Here is a 17,432-nt window from a genome sequence, read left to right on the forward strand (position 1 = left end):
TTTCCTTTCTCTTTGGAGTGTTACAAGCTCTTGGTGCATAAAGAAGGTCTGTAAAGTTGCAAAGACTAAAGTCTCAAATCCAAAGAGATATTCTTTATAAAAGTTCAGAGTCAGCCACGCCCCCCTAAAACGGCTCGTTCTAACACGCCCACACATTTCTACCTCACTATGTGGGAAGATTTACATAACGCCGCCCAAATGTTCACGCAAAAAAAGAAGGCGTAACTTAAATAATGTTCTTTTTAGCAGCATCATATGACCCCTTTAAAGAATCATAAAAAAAACACATACACATATACATATCTGCCAGACTTTGTTCTTTTTGTTCGCTTTGAGACCTCAGGCTTGTTGAGCGATCTGAGCAATTTTCTGAAGCATGTCCTCAGACTGCAGTTGTTCCAGGGTCAGCAGAGACAGACCCAACTGATCCTCCTGCCACACAAACATGACACAAAGACTCTTAATTCAACATCACTGAGAACATGCACCTCACAACCTCATCCCTGCAAACGTGTCATTGTGCTCTCTCTTTTTATGTGTATATGATTTCAACTGGTTTAAATGTAACTCTTTAGAATTTAACTCTAAACTGATTGAATGAACAACACAGTCAGCATGAGAGGTTTAGATCACTGAACAGGCTGAGGAAGGTTAATGTGGGTTAATGTGTGCGTTGGCCTTACCTGTCTGAAGGGCTGGGCCATCTGTCGTAGAAACTGCTTGCCTAACTGCACAGTCTCATCAATGGTCAGATTTAGGCTTCCATCTGTAAGGTGTTCCTGGATCCAGCGGGGCAGCTTTCCTCGCTTATCCGCTCGTGCATAACGCTGAGGGAAACACATCCATTAAACAACTAAGAAAAACAAAAAAATCATGCTACCTTCTCACTAGTTTACTTACCTTATCTGCAAAGATCATCAGGCCGTAGTCTGTTTTGCCTCGAATGGCTCTGCCCACACACTGAGCCGCATGGCGCATCGCATCAAACGTCAGAAAGTCATTTTCCCGGATTTGAAATTGGTCTCTGAGGTATTCCAGCCGTGCCTGATTTAAAGAAAAAAACAGGTCAGTGTATTTTTATTAATTACAAAATGAATTTGAAATCTTCAAAATTAGAATCTGGGAGAAACAGCTCTACAAACCTTGAGGATTCGGCTCTGGGTATAAACATATGGCACTCCAAACATGATAACGGCACGACCATAATGATGAACTGGTGGTTGAAAAGAAAAACTGATGAACAAACGTTTACACTTAATTCTTTTAAAGAATTTGATGATTAAAACGGGGTTTCTGCAGGTAAATTTTTTTAAGACTGATTAAGACCAAGCAAAGAAAATTTAAGGAATAAATGGAAGGAGACAAAGAAATTCATCAAAATTAAGTTTGATTAAAACAAGAAAAATTATCTGCCAAAATGGTCAGAAAGATAAATTTAATTTAAAGGGAAAACAAGATTATTTTTCTGACCCCATTAGCAGATATTTTGTTTTTGTTTAGCATCATATTAGTCTTTATTTTGTATCTCTAGCAAATGTATCTTGATTTAAGAATGTTTAGATATTTGTACTGCAAAAAAGACAAAAATACTGAGGAAGATATTAATTTTTTGCTGTGCATGCAACATTTAATGGCATGACTTTATGAATGTAACACTTTCTGAACCCATTTAAGACCTTTCTAAGGCCTTAATTTATGGAAGGGCGAATTAATACTTTTTAAGACCTGTAGAAAACCTGTATAAAGAAACTGTTCAAAACTGTTAAAGGGACTAGTATCCACCAAAGTCAATGCCCTCTGACACTTTCCCTCTTGCCACTGAAAGCAGAATTGCTCCTCTGCCGTTCTCACAGGCCTGAAAGTGAAAGATAACGAAAGTGATTACTTTAATACAGGGCACCTAAAATAAAGTCAACATTACACAACACGATTAAAGAAAATAGGATTAGGGAGCATTAAAAACCCAATGTTTATTGACCTCTTGATACTTCTCCAGGGCCATGCTGGTCTCAGCTGCATCCTGGGTTTCTATGAAAATGAGCTTGTTTCTTTGGATGTTCTCTAGGATCCCCTACAAATCCAGCAAGAGAATTAGTTATGCTTATCTTAACAGCACTTTCAATGATCTGAGAAAGAATCAAGTTGTCTCTTCATACCTGTTCGTACCATGAGGCCACAATATTCTCCATGTAAATGTAGCTTGTGAAGAATGCAACGATTCCATCAGGAACAATGGCAGACATTTCCAGCAGCAGGTTTCCATAGTTCCGGATCACAGCTATGGGATGTATTTTAAATAAAACAGTTACCTTTTAACTGCACTCGCAAAATAAAGTCAGTAATACAAACAAAATCACAAAACAACTTACCAAAGTCTTCTCTGGTCTCAAACTTGGAGGTCATCGCTACCTGATCATTCCCTCGGCCAACAATCTGAAAGTTGGAAAAAAAATATTGTCTAAACTAGTTTAAAAAAAAACAAAAAATAATATTGTTTTTATTGAAGGAAATACAGTTCTTAAAACTTCTAGAATCACAAAATGAATTTAATAAATCTAATATATCAATACTCTCAGTTTCTGTTAATAAAAAATAACAAGCAGCTTTGTCAGCAGAAATATCAAAAATATTTTTGCCTATATGGGGGGCTTCCAATATTGTGTCGGACATCAGGGGCCCTCTGAGTCAAAAAGACTGAAAACCACTGATTTAATGTGTCTTTAAAAGATACCAGTCCAGAATATCTTCATTCAAAACTCTCAATTAAATATGCAAATATTTGCATAATTGCTTTCTTCAAATGGTAAACGACACACAGTTGGATGGCATTGTCAGTCATAACTCACAAGAGGGCACAGGCAGGTTCGTGCCAGTGTCATGGTAAAAGATGCCACAGTGACTGGGCGGAAATCAAGGATGCGTGGGTAGATGTCCAGCGGAGAGAGCGTCTATTCAGAGAGAGAATCGACAATGATCTTAAATCAAATATTTGCTAACTCAAAATAATGAAGTTTCTAAAACAAATAACTGCAGAAGATTTAAGTAATATTTGTTGAATATGTTTCGCAATAACACTAGATGTGTAGGCTACTGATGTTGACTGAAAGGTTCCCCATTTTAAACCAATTAACAAGCTAAAGCAAACCCATTTTAAATGCGGCTTGCACATTTAAGGTGAAAGTGGAGTGTGTCTTACACAGATGGCATGAGTGTTACAGTGGGATTATAATGAAGAGATTAGTGAGCAGGGTGTGTAATCTAATATTCATGGAAAGATGGGGCATATGGATTGAGGAGCGCAGCTTACCCCTGATGTGATAATGACTGATTGAAAGCGCCCAAACACTGGCTTTATGGCGATAGAGGGGTCCATGCAACTGCATAGAAAGAATCCAAAGTTAGTGACGAAGACATTTCATAGAAAACGTGACAAATTGTATTAAAGCAGAATTAATGTACCTGAAGTGAAGAACAGGATTTGCTATTGTCGGCGTTCTATCTTCAAAGGGCTCAATGATGATGGTGAAGCCTAAAAGAGAATGATTACACATAATAACTCGCTTTTGCAGGAAATCATTATTCGATTGAGAAGAGTTTGAGATATTAGTTGTGTTTCAGTGTGGTCAATTTCAGAAATTTCAGAAAAATTTCATGGGCCAAAAAAAAAAAAAGGATGTCCAAATCAAGCAGCTTTCTGTTGGTCAATGTGACAAATCCTTGTGACCAACTTGAACCCATTGCAAAATTTGCGTAGGGAAATCGTTTGCCCTCACGCAAAATTCCCAATCACATGGATTTCCTTTGGAATTACTGGATTTCTCTTGTGCAAATTTGCAGAAAAATATTTAATGTGACCACAGCTTTATGGTGGGAGGAGGGCAGGACGAGGCTTTGTTACCTTTGCTGTAGGTGCTGACAAGTGTGGCAAAGTGTGAGATCAGGGTAATAGCTGAGAAGTCAGTAATGTCTGCAATCTCCAGCGTCCTCAGCAGTGAGCGCAGCCTCTCGGCACAAAATCTGATAGTGGATTAAATATACATTTAGGCTGGGGTGAATATGTTGCTTTATTACTTATTAATGACCATCAGTACTTCCAGTATGTGACGACAGAAGAAACGGACTGTTTCTTTTACTCACCTCAGGGGTTTGCGGTCAATGCAGACCTTCTCATAGATGTCTTTGAGGAACTGAGGAGTGCTCTCCTGCACCACATGATGGATCCGCAAACGTGCCTTCAGGTACTCGAGAAAGCGCTTCATAAAGCCCACAAAGTGCTCTGCAGTGCGGATGCTGCCAGGTACAGCCTCTGTAGTGAAAGTCACATATGTCAACTATATTTGGATACTTAAACCACACTTCATGAACCAAAATATTGAAACAAATGGGATTTAAAGAAATTTAAAGCAAAATTCTTACAAATGAAATCTGTTTGATTTCATATCATAGAACAGACATTGTATTATTATTGTTCAATCAAGAATAAAAGTATCTGGAGATTATCTGGTTGTCAAACAGGGAGGATGACTTCATATATCAGCTATAAATTACCTTGGGACCAGCTGGTTGTAAACCATCACCAATATGTCTCAGTTAAGTTACTTTTGAGAAATATGTCGTGTGTTTGCAGATGGTACTTGGTTTGATATCTTGTATTTAATGCAAAGACAGACACTTTTGTGTGACGCAAGTCCAAATACTTTAGGGGTTGTTGTAGATAATAAAACTGACCTTGGAGGATGTCATCTGGCAGAACTGGGTTGGACAGATACATGTCAGTTTCTCTGGCAACATTTGCTTCTTTAAGACCCTCAACTAATCTCCTGTATTCTTCTTGGAGTTTGGCAGCATCTGTTTCCTTAATTCTTTAAAAGAATACAAACAGAAAACAGGAAATTAAAGGCATTAATCATGTAGTAATAAATAAAATACTAATGAATTCACTCTACCAGTATTTTGTCACACCTGCTAATGGTGTTTTGCAGGGTTTCCACATTAGTCTGGCAGCGATCCAGTGTCCTCCTGGTAATGTTGACGCTCATGGAATCAATACACACATTATCTAGTAGAAACAATATCAGCTTAAATAACCATGATCTGTCAACATGATATGGGTGACCGTGACAAGCACTGTGATTTTCTACTCACCGATGTTGTGAGCCTCGTCAAACACAACTACAGATTTCTTTGCAAGCTCTTTCGAGACAAGGTCTGCGATTTTTGGATCTAGTAAGTAATGGTAGCTGTACACTACAATGTTTGCATGAAGAATCTGAAAGAAAAAACATGAAATCAACAACAATGAATTGCATGCACAGCAAACATCCACCATACTAAATCTAGCAAAGTACTCACTGCATAACGTGCCAAGAAGTACGGACACCAGCCTTTTCTACGCCCAAAATCCTTCAGATCATTCAAGTTATATATACCAGGGGGAATGGGCACCTGTCTGCCTACTGCATCAAATTCCTGCATACAGGGAAACGATTATTTTAATGTTAGTTAAATATTTTATTTACATTTATATTTGAATTAAATCTTTTTAAAATATATTTTTAATATTGTGATCAAAGACTATGCAATGCAAATTACAATTTGAAAAAAATAAAATAAAATATTTTAAATAAAATATTTATTATTATTTTACAACAAATATTTAAAAAAATATTTTTTTAAAAATCTTAAATGGACGTGATTATTTCATATACTTGAATACAATAAAATATACTGTAATTCCTAGCATACAGGACATCAGGCCTAAAACAAAGTGACTTATGACTAAATTACACATATTGTGCCGGGATTGTGAAGAAAAAAATGCTAAAAATGCTACAGCATATGCTTGAGAAAAGCTTCATACCTCATAGAACTGGCAGACAGGTTGACTTGGATTACTGCGATGCTGAGCTCGAATATAAGATGCTGTCAGACTGTGACACTTTCCATCTACTTCTTTTCCAAACCGTAGGGCGCTCACCTGTAATCACACATTTATGGGATGAAATTAGACTCAAACTGACTAACAAATGCATGCACAATTATCCATGAACTTGATAAATGTTGCAAATGTATCTTATTAACCACAACCAAATGTCTGTCAACTTGTGTCTGTGAAATTCAGAATTAGCATGAATGTGCAGCGGTTTGTACGAATAGAAACATGTTTGTGAATACAGATGATTTCTTTTGCATTAGTGTATCAGAATTTGCGCGTGCAACAAGGAAGATGTGCATTTGTGGATCGAGTGGCACACGTACATTCACTGGCATCACTTCTGAGTCGGTTCTATTTGAATTTTGAGACTTTTGTTCCGCCCTTTCATTCCACACGCAGCTGAGCCTAAGAAAATCAGCGACCACTAGATGGCACTATAGCCCCAGCGGCATGTGCGCTTTTATGAATGGTTTGCATGTTTTTTTTTGTTTTTTTTGGTTATTCTCCTCTGCCCCTACAAATATAATAACTCCACATATAACTCTGTAGATAGTGATTTCAGTTAGTATCTTGGCTAATATTTGATCGAACTAAAACACTAAATAAATTTACTGTTTGCCAAACAAATGTATGACAAACACTTTCAGGGAAACCCAGAGCAGAGCTATTTTACATCAGCGTTTCATTCATTTGATCTGATTTATATTTTCGTAAGATCTGTGGATAAGCTGAAACCCCGAATATTTGCACAAATTATAATTCATTGTATTTCAGTTAAACATCGGACAACAGCGGCAAATTTAGGCATGGACAACACAGACAGCCGGCATGCTTCTTTGCAGCTGATTCAGACTCAGAAAATACTAGTGTAGGCTATTAACAAATAATTAAGAGTCTAATTTCATCCCATACACATTCACTTTCACTTAATGAGTTCACCTACACAAAAATATTACTGAAACCACACACAAATCTGTTCATTGAGCAGCTTCTACCTCAGGATGAATGCACAGATTTTTCCGTGAAGAAAGTGCCAGTGCAAGGAAGTCATTTTTCGCTTCTGTTTGCTTTGCATAATAATCCATTAGTTTCCTTAGTTCCTCCACAACCTGAGAGGAGAACAGAGAGGTTACAGAAAAGACAGATACTTAACTGATGAAAAGCGTATTTGAAAAGCAATTTAAAAATAAGTCATGAATTATGCAGTGGGTTATAAAAATGTATATAATATTGAATACCTTCTCTATCTCAGGCACAGTGCGAGAACAGTAGACAAGCTTTGTGACTTCTAAAGGGTAAGCCTGCAAGACATGAAAATATAAATCAAATTACATGCAGTTATCAGACTGTCATTATAGTGAAGCTTCAAATTATATAACACAGTCATTCAGAAATCTCTCACCTTCTGGTAAGCAACGATGAGGGAAAGAAGACAAATTGTTTTTCCTGTTCCTGAGGGCATCTCGAGAACTCCATGACCCTTTGCACATAATAAATGTGGGAAACAGACAGATAGATAGATATATATATAGAGAGAGAGAGAGATAGATAGATAGGATCCATTTCTTTGGGGTTTTAAATTACTTTTAACTTTTACTAGGTAATTTAAATGCCCCTGTTGTGAGACAAAAGTAAAAGTACAAATATCCCATGTTGTCTCTCAATTAATATAAGACTATAAAAACTGCATGCATGATTGATTGAACTTTATTATCCACCACTGTGGAAATTTTCCTTTGGCTTCTCAAAAGAAAAAAAAAAAATTCTCATATAAGATACTTACACTTACATAATCCATTCAATATTCTAATTGTCACTGGTATTATTATTCAAGAAGAAATAATAATTCAATATAAATTAAAATAAAATGCCGTTTAAACCATATAGCACATTAGTTTATAGCACATTACATTGCATGATAGTTTTGTCCTGGCGTGAAATGTCATGTCAACTACCCGTAATGTTGGGTACATATTACATATATGACAATATTAGCTTAATAAATGGATTCTAACATACCTTTGCATCCAGCGTCCTCTTCAGCTCAAGCATGTACGAGTATTGTTCAGGATAAATGTATTCATACGGAAAGTAGACTAATAACCCGTCGATATTCAGCCTAAATGGATGAAAGAGGAATTAGAGCAGAAAACTTCTGTTAACTAAACAACGGTTAGGAGAATTACCAGTCTGCACATTTGCAGCAATGCTACTACTAGTCTAGCAATGCACATACTGAAATTTGACCGTTTTACTCGTACAACGTTACATATCTATGGTTTTACTCACTTCATGTTTGCTGGTACTTATACTTTACAGCACTGGTGTGTTTCTCGTAGTCAGTTTTCTATAATTTCAAACATTCATATAGCTGTCATGTGTATTACACAACAGACCTCTATCTTCTTCTTCTTCTTCTTCTTCTTCTTGGTTTTATGGCGAGTTGCAATCTTTGCGCATATCGCCACCTACTGTGCTATTATGCAATCAGGATTTTCTTTTATTATATCAGTTCTGTCTCAACTCTGAAGCCATCAAGAGTCCAGGTATCGGTTGGCGCTGTGTGTTCAGCTCCTCCGTCCTCCACACTACAGACTTCTATCGAGTTATACAGGCGTTTTTAGTAGCACGACAATCTGTCGCAACTAAAACGCGTGAGGTATTTTGCTTCTATGATTGGTTGTTCCACTTGAAAACCCTCCCCAGTCTGACATCTTATTGGATGATACGCATGTCAATTCAACTTTTTAGCGGAAGTACATTTAGAACCGTCGGGGTTAGACCTGAATAATCGAAAAGAAGACCTTTTTTGTGAAGTCTTTCATTTAAATATAAAATTTAAATATAACATTTATATTTTATATGACTTTCATTTCAATATAAAATTATTTAAAATAATAAATAGGAATAATAATAATAATAATAATAATAATAAATATTTAGGAAATAACATCATTTAGGAATCATTTAGGAAATAATAGTTTTACCAAATTTAATATACAGGTGCATCTCAATAAATTAGAATGTCGTGGAAAAGTTCATTTATTAATGTAATTTTTTATTAAATAATTCATATTTTTATTATAGAGTATATAATAAACATTACATTTTAAATAATACAAGAAAGAAGAAAGAAAGAAAGAGAGAGAGTGAAAGAAAGAAAGAAAGAAAGAAAGAAAGAAAGAAAATTTTATTATTAAAACAGCAGAGGCATGTACTTATATAACATTTTATTTACATTAACATTTTATTTCATATATTTCAATGCAATAAAATATACTGTAATATTATACCCCAACAAAGATAAACCTTTACAAAGTGATTTCCTTTGTACTCATAGGCAGGGAAAAGAATTATCTCTTAGATCTCATGTTTTACATATCTGCATAACATGTTTACTCCTATGGAAGGGAAGACCCATTTTGGGTCAATAATTGATAATATTCACCTACATTGACTAAAGTTGATACTTTCCGAAAAAAAATTACTACATAGCCAAAATCCCAATTCTTTCCCTGCAAAGCATAGCTTAATAAGTAATAGCAAATATAAAAATGAACAAATTGTTAGTGCTTAAATATTTAACATCTCCAGTTAAGCTAGAATGACCAAAATCCAGCAAAAACACTTCTCTTGTAATGTTATCCATTAACGCATTATTTTATGACCGGATCACCTTATGGAAATGAATAGATCGATTGACTGTCTTTTTCAGAGTTGAAGCTGTAAAGATTATTGCCAGTTTGTTATAATTACATGTGGATAAAAATGTGTCATAATACTACAGCATCTGTGGCACAACCAGCTCTTTCATCCCAATTTTTTCAGTGCTTTGAAACGAAGATTAGGTGAGCTGGCGCCTATATTACAGTTTCTGAAAGAGTCCCCTTATATCTCATGTCTTTCTTCCACACTCTTATAACGGTCCATGATCCTAAGAACATCCTCCAAAATGGACGGTCCCAGGTCCAGGTCCAAACCCATTAGTGACTCCGAGCGTGACATGCTGGGTGAGATAGCTGGAGATTCACAGTGTTCGCTCCGCAGGTCCTCATTACTGAGTCCTGCATCAGAGTCCAGACTCAAGCCTCGTTTTGGGTCCAGTGGACCGCAGCCTTCCGACATGGAGTCATCCGAGGAAGCCTCTGATAAAGAGCCTGTGGAAGGCACCAGGTGCGGCAGGACTGGGATCGAGGCGGAGAGAGTGAGGTCACGGCAGGGATCCCTGTGCTTCCCAATCCCTTCCTCACACACAGACATGGAGCGCTTCTGCGTTGGACTGTGATGGTGATTCTGCTGCTGATGAACAGGGGACGGCTGCTCGTCTAAATGCAGACGGGGGGGTTTAGGAGGTGGTTGCACAGGCGCGATGAATACCGGCATGGAGATGGTGGTTTTGAGGAGAGAATTGTGATGAGAATTATGACTGCGATGGTAAGTGTGGCTCTTGCTGTTCACATCCAAGATCTCATCCATTCTTCTGTCAATGCTGTGAGAACGAGAGCTGGGCGCTTGATTGAGGGCTGGAAGCATGTCGAGTTTGCCTTGCAAGAATCCCACATCGCCAAACATGTCCCCTTCTCCTTCAGGCCCAACATGGGCACTGTGACGCACATCACCCAGCGGCGGGCTTATCATGTCTCCTGAAAGAATGTCCCGTATTTTCTGCTTCTTTCCTCGCTTTGGTGTGGACGTCTTTAAGTACATGGGTGTCTTGGCTGGCATTCTGTTTCCCAGTATTTTGTGTCAAACGTGTGATGATGTTTGTTGCACAAATGGAGAGGAAACTAGTCCTCAGTCTGATATAAGCACTTTCATATCTTTCGGTTGGTTTGTCTCCTTTATTTTACAGCAGCTGTAAGTGACGTACTTTATGTCTGAAACTCTTCAGAAGCTCCTGGAATGTATCATCACAACAACAGATCTGAGGAACAAACAAGGAGAAGAAAGATTTACAACCTGTGAAATTCAAGAGTGGGGTAGTATTTCAAAAAACACAAAGAAAAGCACATATATTTACTGTGCAATTTTTAACGACAAAGAAAGCAACTCTGTTTTTCTTCTCCCCAGAGCGGAGATTAAGATTTTTTTTTCTCTAGTCTTTGCAGCTACTTACCTATAAATTACAAACCCTCAGAAATTTCAATCTTTCCACAACATGTTGCAGGAATTTGTTGGATTTTCAAAAGATATAATAGCTAGGATGTTATTTGCGTGCATGCCTTTATGAGAATATTATGAAACTGCCCCAGAACATTATTGGCAGTAGAGAACGAGACTACAAATTTTACTTTTTTAACTACAAAAAAAACCCTTTGAACTCTAGCCATTAAATTACATCCACACTGACGTATGTTATTGTATTCAACATTTTAATGTAGTGTGAAGATTGCACAACATTTGGAAACCTTTCACTGAACACAACAGAATAACATGCAGCAAAGATACATTATTTACATCAAGTGTCCCTGAAATATATAAACATTTATCGCTTTTGAATAATGAGATCTTATTTCTCAGTATTACAGCACAGCACAACCGTGAAACCTTACTTTATACATTAGAATAATGATAGATAGACAGACAGACAGACAGACAGACGGATAGACGGATGGATAGATAGATAGATAGATAGATAGATAGATGGTTATTTTTACTTCACCCAGAACATGTAAGTTAATTATGCTGTCACTGGCACAGCATGAGTGAAAGAAAGAAAGAAAGAAAGAAAGAAAGAAAATTTTATTATTAAAACAGCAGAGGCATGTACTTATATAACATTTTATTTACATTAACATTTTATTTCATATATTTCAATGCAATAAAATATACTGTAATATTATACCCCAACAAAGATAAACCTTTACAAAGTGATTTCCTTTGTACTCATAGGCAGGGAAAAGAATTATCTCTTAGATCTCATGTTTTACATATCTGCATAACATGTTTACTCCTATGGAAGGGAAGACCCATTTTGGGTCAATAATTGATAATATTCACCTACATTGACTAAAGTTGATACTTTCCGAAAAAAAATTACTACATAGCCAAAATCCCAATTCTTTCCCTGCAAAGCATAGCTTAATAAGTAATAGCAAATATAAAAATGAACAAATTGTTAGTGCTTAAATATTTAACATCTCCAGTTAAGCTAGAATGACCAAAATCCAGCAAAAACACTTCTCTTGTAATGTTATCCATTAACGCATTATTTTATGACCGGATCACCTTATGGAAATGAATAGATCGATTGACTGTCTTTTTCAGAGTTGAAGCTGTAAAGATTATTGCCAGTTTGTTATAATTACATGTGGATAAAAATGTGTCATAATACTACAGCATCTGTGGCACAACCAGCTCTTTCATCCCAATTTTTTCAGTGCTTTGAAACGAAGATTAGGTGAGCTGGCGCCTATATTACAGTTTCTGAAAGAGTCCCCTTATATCTCATGTCTTTCTTCCACACTCTTATAACGGTCCATGATCCTAAGAACATCCTCCAAAATGGACGGTCCCAGGTCCAGGTCCAAACCCATTAGTGACTCCGAGCGTGACATGCTGGGTGAGATAGCTGGAGATTCACAGTGTTCGCTCCGCAGGTCCTCATTACTGAGTCCTGCATCAGAGTCCAGACTCAAGCCTCGTTTTGGGTCCAGTGGACCGCAGCCTTCCGACATGGAGTCATCCGAGGAAGCCTCTGATAAAGAGCCTGTGGAAGGCACCAGGTGCGGCAGGACTGGGATCGAGGCGGAGAGAGTGAGGTCACGGCAGGGATCCCTGTGCTTCCCAATCCCTTCCTCACACACAGACATGGAGCGCTTCTGCGTTGGACTGTGATGGTGATTCTGCTGCTGATGAACAGGGGACGGCTGCTCGTCTAAATGCAGACGGGGGGGTTTAGGAGGTGGTTGCACAGGCGCGATGAATACCGGCATGGAGATGGTGGTTTTGAGGAGAGAATTGTGATGAGAATTATGACTGCGATGGTAAGTGTGGCTCTTGCTGTTCACATCCAAGATCTCATCCATTCTTCTGTCAATGCTGTGAGAACGAGAGCTGGGCGCTTGATTGAGGGCTGGAAGCATGTCGAGTTTGCCTTGCAAGAATCCCACATCGCCAAACATGTCCCCTTCTCCTTCAGGCCCAACATGGGCACTGTGACGCACATCACCCAGCGGCGGGCTTATCATGTCTCCTGAAAGAATGTCCCGTATTTTCTGCTTCTTTCCTCGCTTTGGTGTGGACGTCTTTAAGTACATGGGTGTCTTGGCTGGCATTCTGTTTCCCAGTATTTTGTGTCAAACGTGTGATGATGTTTGTTGCACAAATGGAGAGGAAACTAGTCCTCAGTCTGATATAAGCACTTTCATATCTTTCGGTTGGTTTGTCTCCTTTATTTTACAGCAGCTGTAAGTGACGTACTTTATGTCTGAAACTCTTCAGAAGCTCCTGGAATGTATCATCACAACAACAGATCTGAGGAACAAACAAGGAGAAGAAAGATTTACAACCTGTGAAATTCAAGAGTGGGGTAGTATTTCAAAAAACACAAAGAAAAGCACATATATTTACTGTGCAATTTGAACAACAAAGAAAACAACTCTGTTTTTCTTCTCCCCTGAGCAGAGATTTTCTCTCCAGTCTTTGCAGCTACTTACCAATAAATTACAAACCCTCAGAAATTTCACTCTTTCCACAACATGCTGCTGGATTTTCATGTTTGTTTGGAGTTTCATGAGATATAATAGCAAGGATGTTGTTTGCATGCATGCCTTTATGAGTATATTATGAAAGTGCCTCAGAACATTATTGGCAGTAGAGAACGAGATTACAAATCCACATTTCTGTTCTCCTTTGAAATCCAGCCATTAAATTACATCCACACTGACATACAGTGGCTGGCCTAGGAATTCTGGGCCCTGTGCACTGAATTTGCTATGGGGCCCCCTCAAAACTTCTTTTCTCCAACATCCATTTGATAAGAAAATAAGGGAGAGTACAGCATGGACAGCATCAAAGTGGTTATTTTTACTTCACCCACAAGACGCAAGTGAATTGCTGTCACTGGCACAGCATGTAAAACTGTTATTGTTTCTCTATGACAGCCATATGTTTCTACCATTTTGACTGCTCACAGCTTGTTGCTGAGATTTATTGGCCTGTGACGCAACTGAGAAAACATGCTAGTAAAGAAGAAAGACAAAAATATATATTGAATGTTTAAAAGATGTTTGTTCCGTCAATGGAGAGAAAAAGTGATGTAAGGCATAAAAAGATGTCTTATATGACATCTGTCCTCGTGACCTTCAGAAAATCACTTGGAGAGTTACACTAACACACTCCTATTATGTAATGGTTAAACACTGTTAGTCCTTGAGATCAGCCAATTCCCGGATTTCCCTAGTAAACCACATGGTGTCATTGCTTTAACACAGCTGAGACTTCAGTCTACACCCACCATGGTGTATAGAAAGTGGGAAGCTTGGTTATTTATCAGGTTTTTTTTTTTATATATCTTTATTTAAAATTGCGTAGTTTTTTGTATATATATTAATTAAATGAGAGAATAATGTGAATGACTGAAACCTTGATTAACTATAATAATTAAGGGCTTTTACAGTCACCAAAACCCTGATTTGTGCAATGAAAAGCCATATGACAATACAGTTTCAGATATATTGAAATTTTCCTTAAGCACACTATAAACAATGTTCTCATCATTATGTAATAATATTTTGGTTACATCCATTTAACTTGCAAAAATGTCATTTCTACTAGATTTTTAAGAGTTCTGAGTTCAGCTTCCTTCACTAAAAATGAAATTAAAAGTTGTCAAAAAGTGTAATGAATGCTTTACTGAAACATTGAAACAGCCAAGTTTTCAATGTTTTTTTTTTCTTACAAATGATAGGCTAATGTATCAGATTCAACAAGTAATCACTAAGTTACATGGCTCATCTCAAGACAATAAATCTCAGCACTGACTTAGTTTAATAAGTTGATATTTAAATTAGAACATTCAAAACTACAGGTAAAAGTATCTGTACTTGCCTTTGATATCTGCGTTGAAATCACTCGTTTGTTCAGGTAGGTTATTCCGGGGTGTTAGTGGATAAGCTGTTCTGAGTGCGCGTTCTCGGTTAGGGTAGCTCTAAACCTCTTAAGCGCGCTGAAGCTGAGGGTGACGAGCTGCAGAAGGGCAGGGACGGGCGTGCGCGCATGATGCTCGTGAATGAGGAAATCTTTGGTAGGAGGAGTGGGTTTGCACACACACTGTATGGCGTCTATCTGTTTTAAGTGTTAAAGTGCGCACTTATATATAGGCACATGGCACCGTTTGTGCTCGCTTCATCCCCTCAGTTATTTATTTGTAATTAAAGTGACAGTTCATCCATAACATTTTTTTATTTTTATTTTTAAAAAGGGGTCATATGATGCGATTTCAAGTTTTCCTTTCTCTTTGGAGTGTTACAAGCTGTTCGTGAATAGATAAGATCCCTAAAGTTGCAAAGACTAAAGTCTCAAACCCAAAGAGATATTCTTTATAAAAGTTAAGACTCCTAAAACGCCTCGTTTAAACACACGCCCACATGTATACTTCACAATGTGGGAATATTTGCATAACGCCGCCCAAATATTCATGCAAAGAAAGAAGGCATAACTTTATTGTTGCTGCCGCTGCCGCCACCGCTGCCATGTTGTGAAGACGCTGTGTGTTTCATTGCGAAAATACTTTGTTTGGTCTTCCAAAAGAGGACATGACTAGAAATCAGTGGTTAAGTTGTATTTACAACACTGTTCCAGAACAGTTCAAACCAAATATTCAGATGTGTACAGCGCATTTTACGGAGGACGAGGACTGTTTCCTGGGAGAGTATTTAATGATGTGCTCATCTTATATCTTTGAAACTCTTATGACTTTTTGTCATCTGTTGAACACAAAAGACATTATTTAAAGTATAATTTCCAACCTGTGCTCTTTTCCATGAATGAAAGTAAATGGTGAGCAGGGATGTCAAGCACAAGCTTTAGTCAACAATTTCAGTCTGTTCCTTACACAAGGGACTTTGAATACAGTGTGCATGTAGTAGACGGGTTTTATTATATTTTTTATGGTGTTTTGTTGTCCTTTTTTAAGCTTGACAGTCCCAGTCCCCATCCTCTTCCATTGTATGGAAGAGATCAGCTCAAACATTCTGGTAAATTTCTCCCTTGGTAGAACCAAAGTTGGATAGATTTGGAATGACATAACAATGACTAAATGATGACAGAATTTTTATTTAGTGGTGAACAATTCCTCTACCTTCAGATCAACACAGCAAGTGCTTAGCAATGTCTTTTCCAATGCTGATGCTGCTTTGACTCATGGGATAGACGAGTCCGACCCTGGTGTAGGTTTGTCTCATAAATAGTCTAAAAACAAAGCAAGACAGGTTGCATAAGCACAGAAACAATGTTGTAATATCCCTTTACTGGTAGCAAAAAAACAACCACAAATCATTTTCAATAATAAGCAGTCTAACAAATAATATACATGTACATACGCATTAAATGTTGATTAAATACTTATTATTGTAAGTTCAATTAAATGTTTATCAAAGATTTATTATTGTAAGTTTAATTGTAAAAATGTTTTGCAAAAAAAAAATTACTTTGTGGCTATAACTGGTTTTATGTATTTTTAAGTTAAATGTGTTATTTAATGTTGCTGATAATAGTTTTGAAAGTTTAATTAAATGGCATAATTGTGTATCATCTTTCCAAAGAAGCAGATGAATGAATGTGACGTGTTGTTAACTTTTAAACAGTGATGAGTCTCTGTGTGACAGACAGCCAGATCATCAGTACACTTGAAGATAAAAATGCAGATGTGAGCACATATAAAAATGTTGAAAACAGCAAAAAGAACATACTTTTATTAAAGGGGTCATATGATGCGATTTCAATTTTTCCTTTCTCTTTGGAGTGTTACAAGCTCTTGGTGCGTTAAGAAGATCTGTAAAGTTGCAAAGACTAAAGTCTCAAATCCAAAGAGATATTCTTTATAAAAGTTAAGAGTCAACCACGCCTACCTAAAACGGCTCGTTCTAACACACCCCACATACCTACGTCACTATCTGGGAAGATTTGCATAACGCCGCCCAAATGTTCACGCAAAGAAAGAAGGCGTAACTTTTATTCTCACTGTAGTATTATTGTTGCCGCTGCAGCCATGTCCTGAAGACGCTGTGTGCTTCGTTGTGAAAGCGAAACTACTTTGTTTGACCTTCCAAAAGAGGACGATATCTGCTTCGTCATGCCTGGAGCTGATCAGTGCTGGTTGCTGAGGAAATACTACAACTTTGCGCTGTGGATCGCCGGATCGGCTTTCACCGTGGACGAAGCGGAGTCCAGCCCGAGGTCGTCACATGTGGTTGCCGCAAGACCTGGACGCTCCTTCGTCGAATCCGCCGCCTCAGCTCACTCTAGCCCTCCGGCCGTTCCTCACTTTATCCCC

The 17,432-nt window shown here is 37.6% G+C and overlaps 3 protein-coding genes across 5 annotated transcripts in view; all 3 read right to left on the bottom strand.

The window, feature by feature from the left end:
* Window positions 1-241: 241 nt before the first annotated feature.
* Window positions 242-17,432, bottom strand: part of LOC107718279 (TFIIH basal transcription factor complex helicase XPD subunit-like) — a 23,131-nt gene continuing 5,940 nt past the window's right edge. The window contains exons 1-24 of one of the 3 annotated variants that reach the window (XM_016525287.1): window positions 8,532-8,576; window positions 8,225-8,331; window positions 7,955-8,054; window positions 7,338-7,415; window positions 7,174-7,236; window positions 6,931-7,044; window positions 5,861-5,977; window positions 5,353-5,469; window positions 5,146-5,269; window positions 4,963-5,059; window positions 4,729-4,862; window positions 4,138-4,306; window positions 3,899-4,017; window positions 3,460-3,529; window positions 3,308-3,377; window positions 2,847-2,948; window positions 2,370-2,433; window positions 2,157-2,278; window positions 1,979-2,071; window positions 1,783-1,855; window positions 1,143-1,213; window positions 901-1,044; window positions 684-827; window positions 242-432 (exon numbers count right to left, since the gene is read on the bottom strand). In XM_016525287.1, coding sequence (XP_016380773.1) covers window positions 340-432; window positions 684-827; window positions 901-1,044; window positions 1,143-1,213; window positions 1,783-1,855; window positions 1,979-2,071; window positions 2,157-2,278; window positions 2,370-2,433; window positions 2,847-2,948; window positions 3,308-3,377; window positions 3,460-3,529; window positions 3,899-4,017; window positions 4,138-4,306; window positions 4,729-4,862; window positions 4,963-5,059; window positions 5,146-5,269; window positions 5,353-5,469; window positions 5,861-5,977; window positions 6,931-7,044; window positions 7,174-7,236; window positions 7,338-7,415; window positions 7,955-8,054; window positions 8,225-8,229 — 2,283 coding nt within the window. In that variant the 5' untranslated portion in view covers window positions 8,230-8,331; window positions 8,532-8,576 and the 3' untranslated portion in view covers window positions 242-339. Of the gene's footprint in view, window positions 433-683; window positions 828-900; window positions 1,045-1,142; window positions 1,214-1,782; window positions 1,856-1,978; window positions 2,072-2,156; window positions 2,279-2,369; window positions 2,434-2,846; window positions 2,949-3,307; window positions 3,378-3,459; window positions 3,530-3,898; window positions 4,018-4,137; window positions 4,307-4,728; window positions 4,863-4,962; window positions 5,060-5,145; window positions 5,270-5,352; window positions 5,470-5,860; window positions 5,978-6,930; window positions 7,045-7,173; window positions 7,237-7,337; window positions 7,416-7,954; window positions 8,055-8,224; window positions 8,371-8,531; window positions 8,577-17,432 lie in introns of those variants that run through there. The other 2 variants (XM_016525288.1, XM_016525286.1) reach the window with 2 other exon arrangements.
* LOC107718281 (cdc42 effector protein 2-like) lies at window positions 9,176-10,862 on the bottom strand. The gene has a single exon (XM_016525289.1). The coding sequence runs from the start codon at window positions 10,658-10,660 to the stop codon at window positions 9,824-9,826; it is 837 nt and encodes a 278-aa protein (XP_016380775.1). The 5' UTR covers window positions 10,661-10,862; the 3' UTR covers window positions 9,176-9,823.
* On the bottom strand, window positions 11,728-13,410 carry LOC107718282 (cdc42 effector protein 2-like). The gene has a single exon (XM_016525290.1). The coding sequence runs from the start codon at window positions 13,210-13,212 to the stop codon at window positions 12,376-12,378; it is 837 nt and encodes a 278-aa protein (XP_016380776.1). The 5' UTR covers window positions 13,213-13,410; the 3' UTR covers window positions 11,728-12,375.

This window comes from Sinocyclocheilus rhinocerous, unplaced genomic scaffold, assembly GCF_001515625.1.
Source record: "Sinocyclocheilus rhinocerous isolate Xijiao unplaced genomic scaffold, SAMN03320098_v1.1 scaffold1024, whole genome shotgun sequence".
Classification (NCBI taxonomy): domain Eukaryota; kingdom Metazoa; phylum Chordata; class Actinopteri; order Cypriniformes; family Cyprinidae; genus Sinocyclocheilus; species Sinocyclocheilus rhinocerous.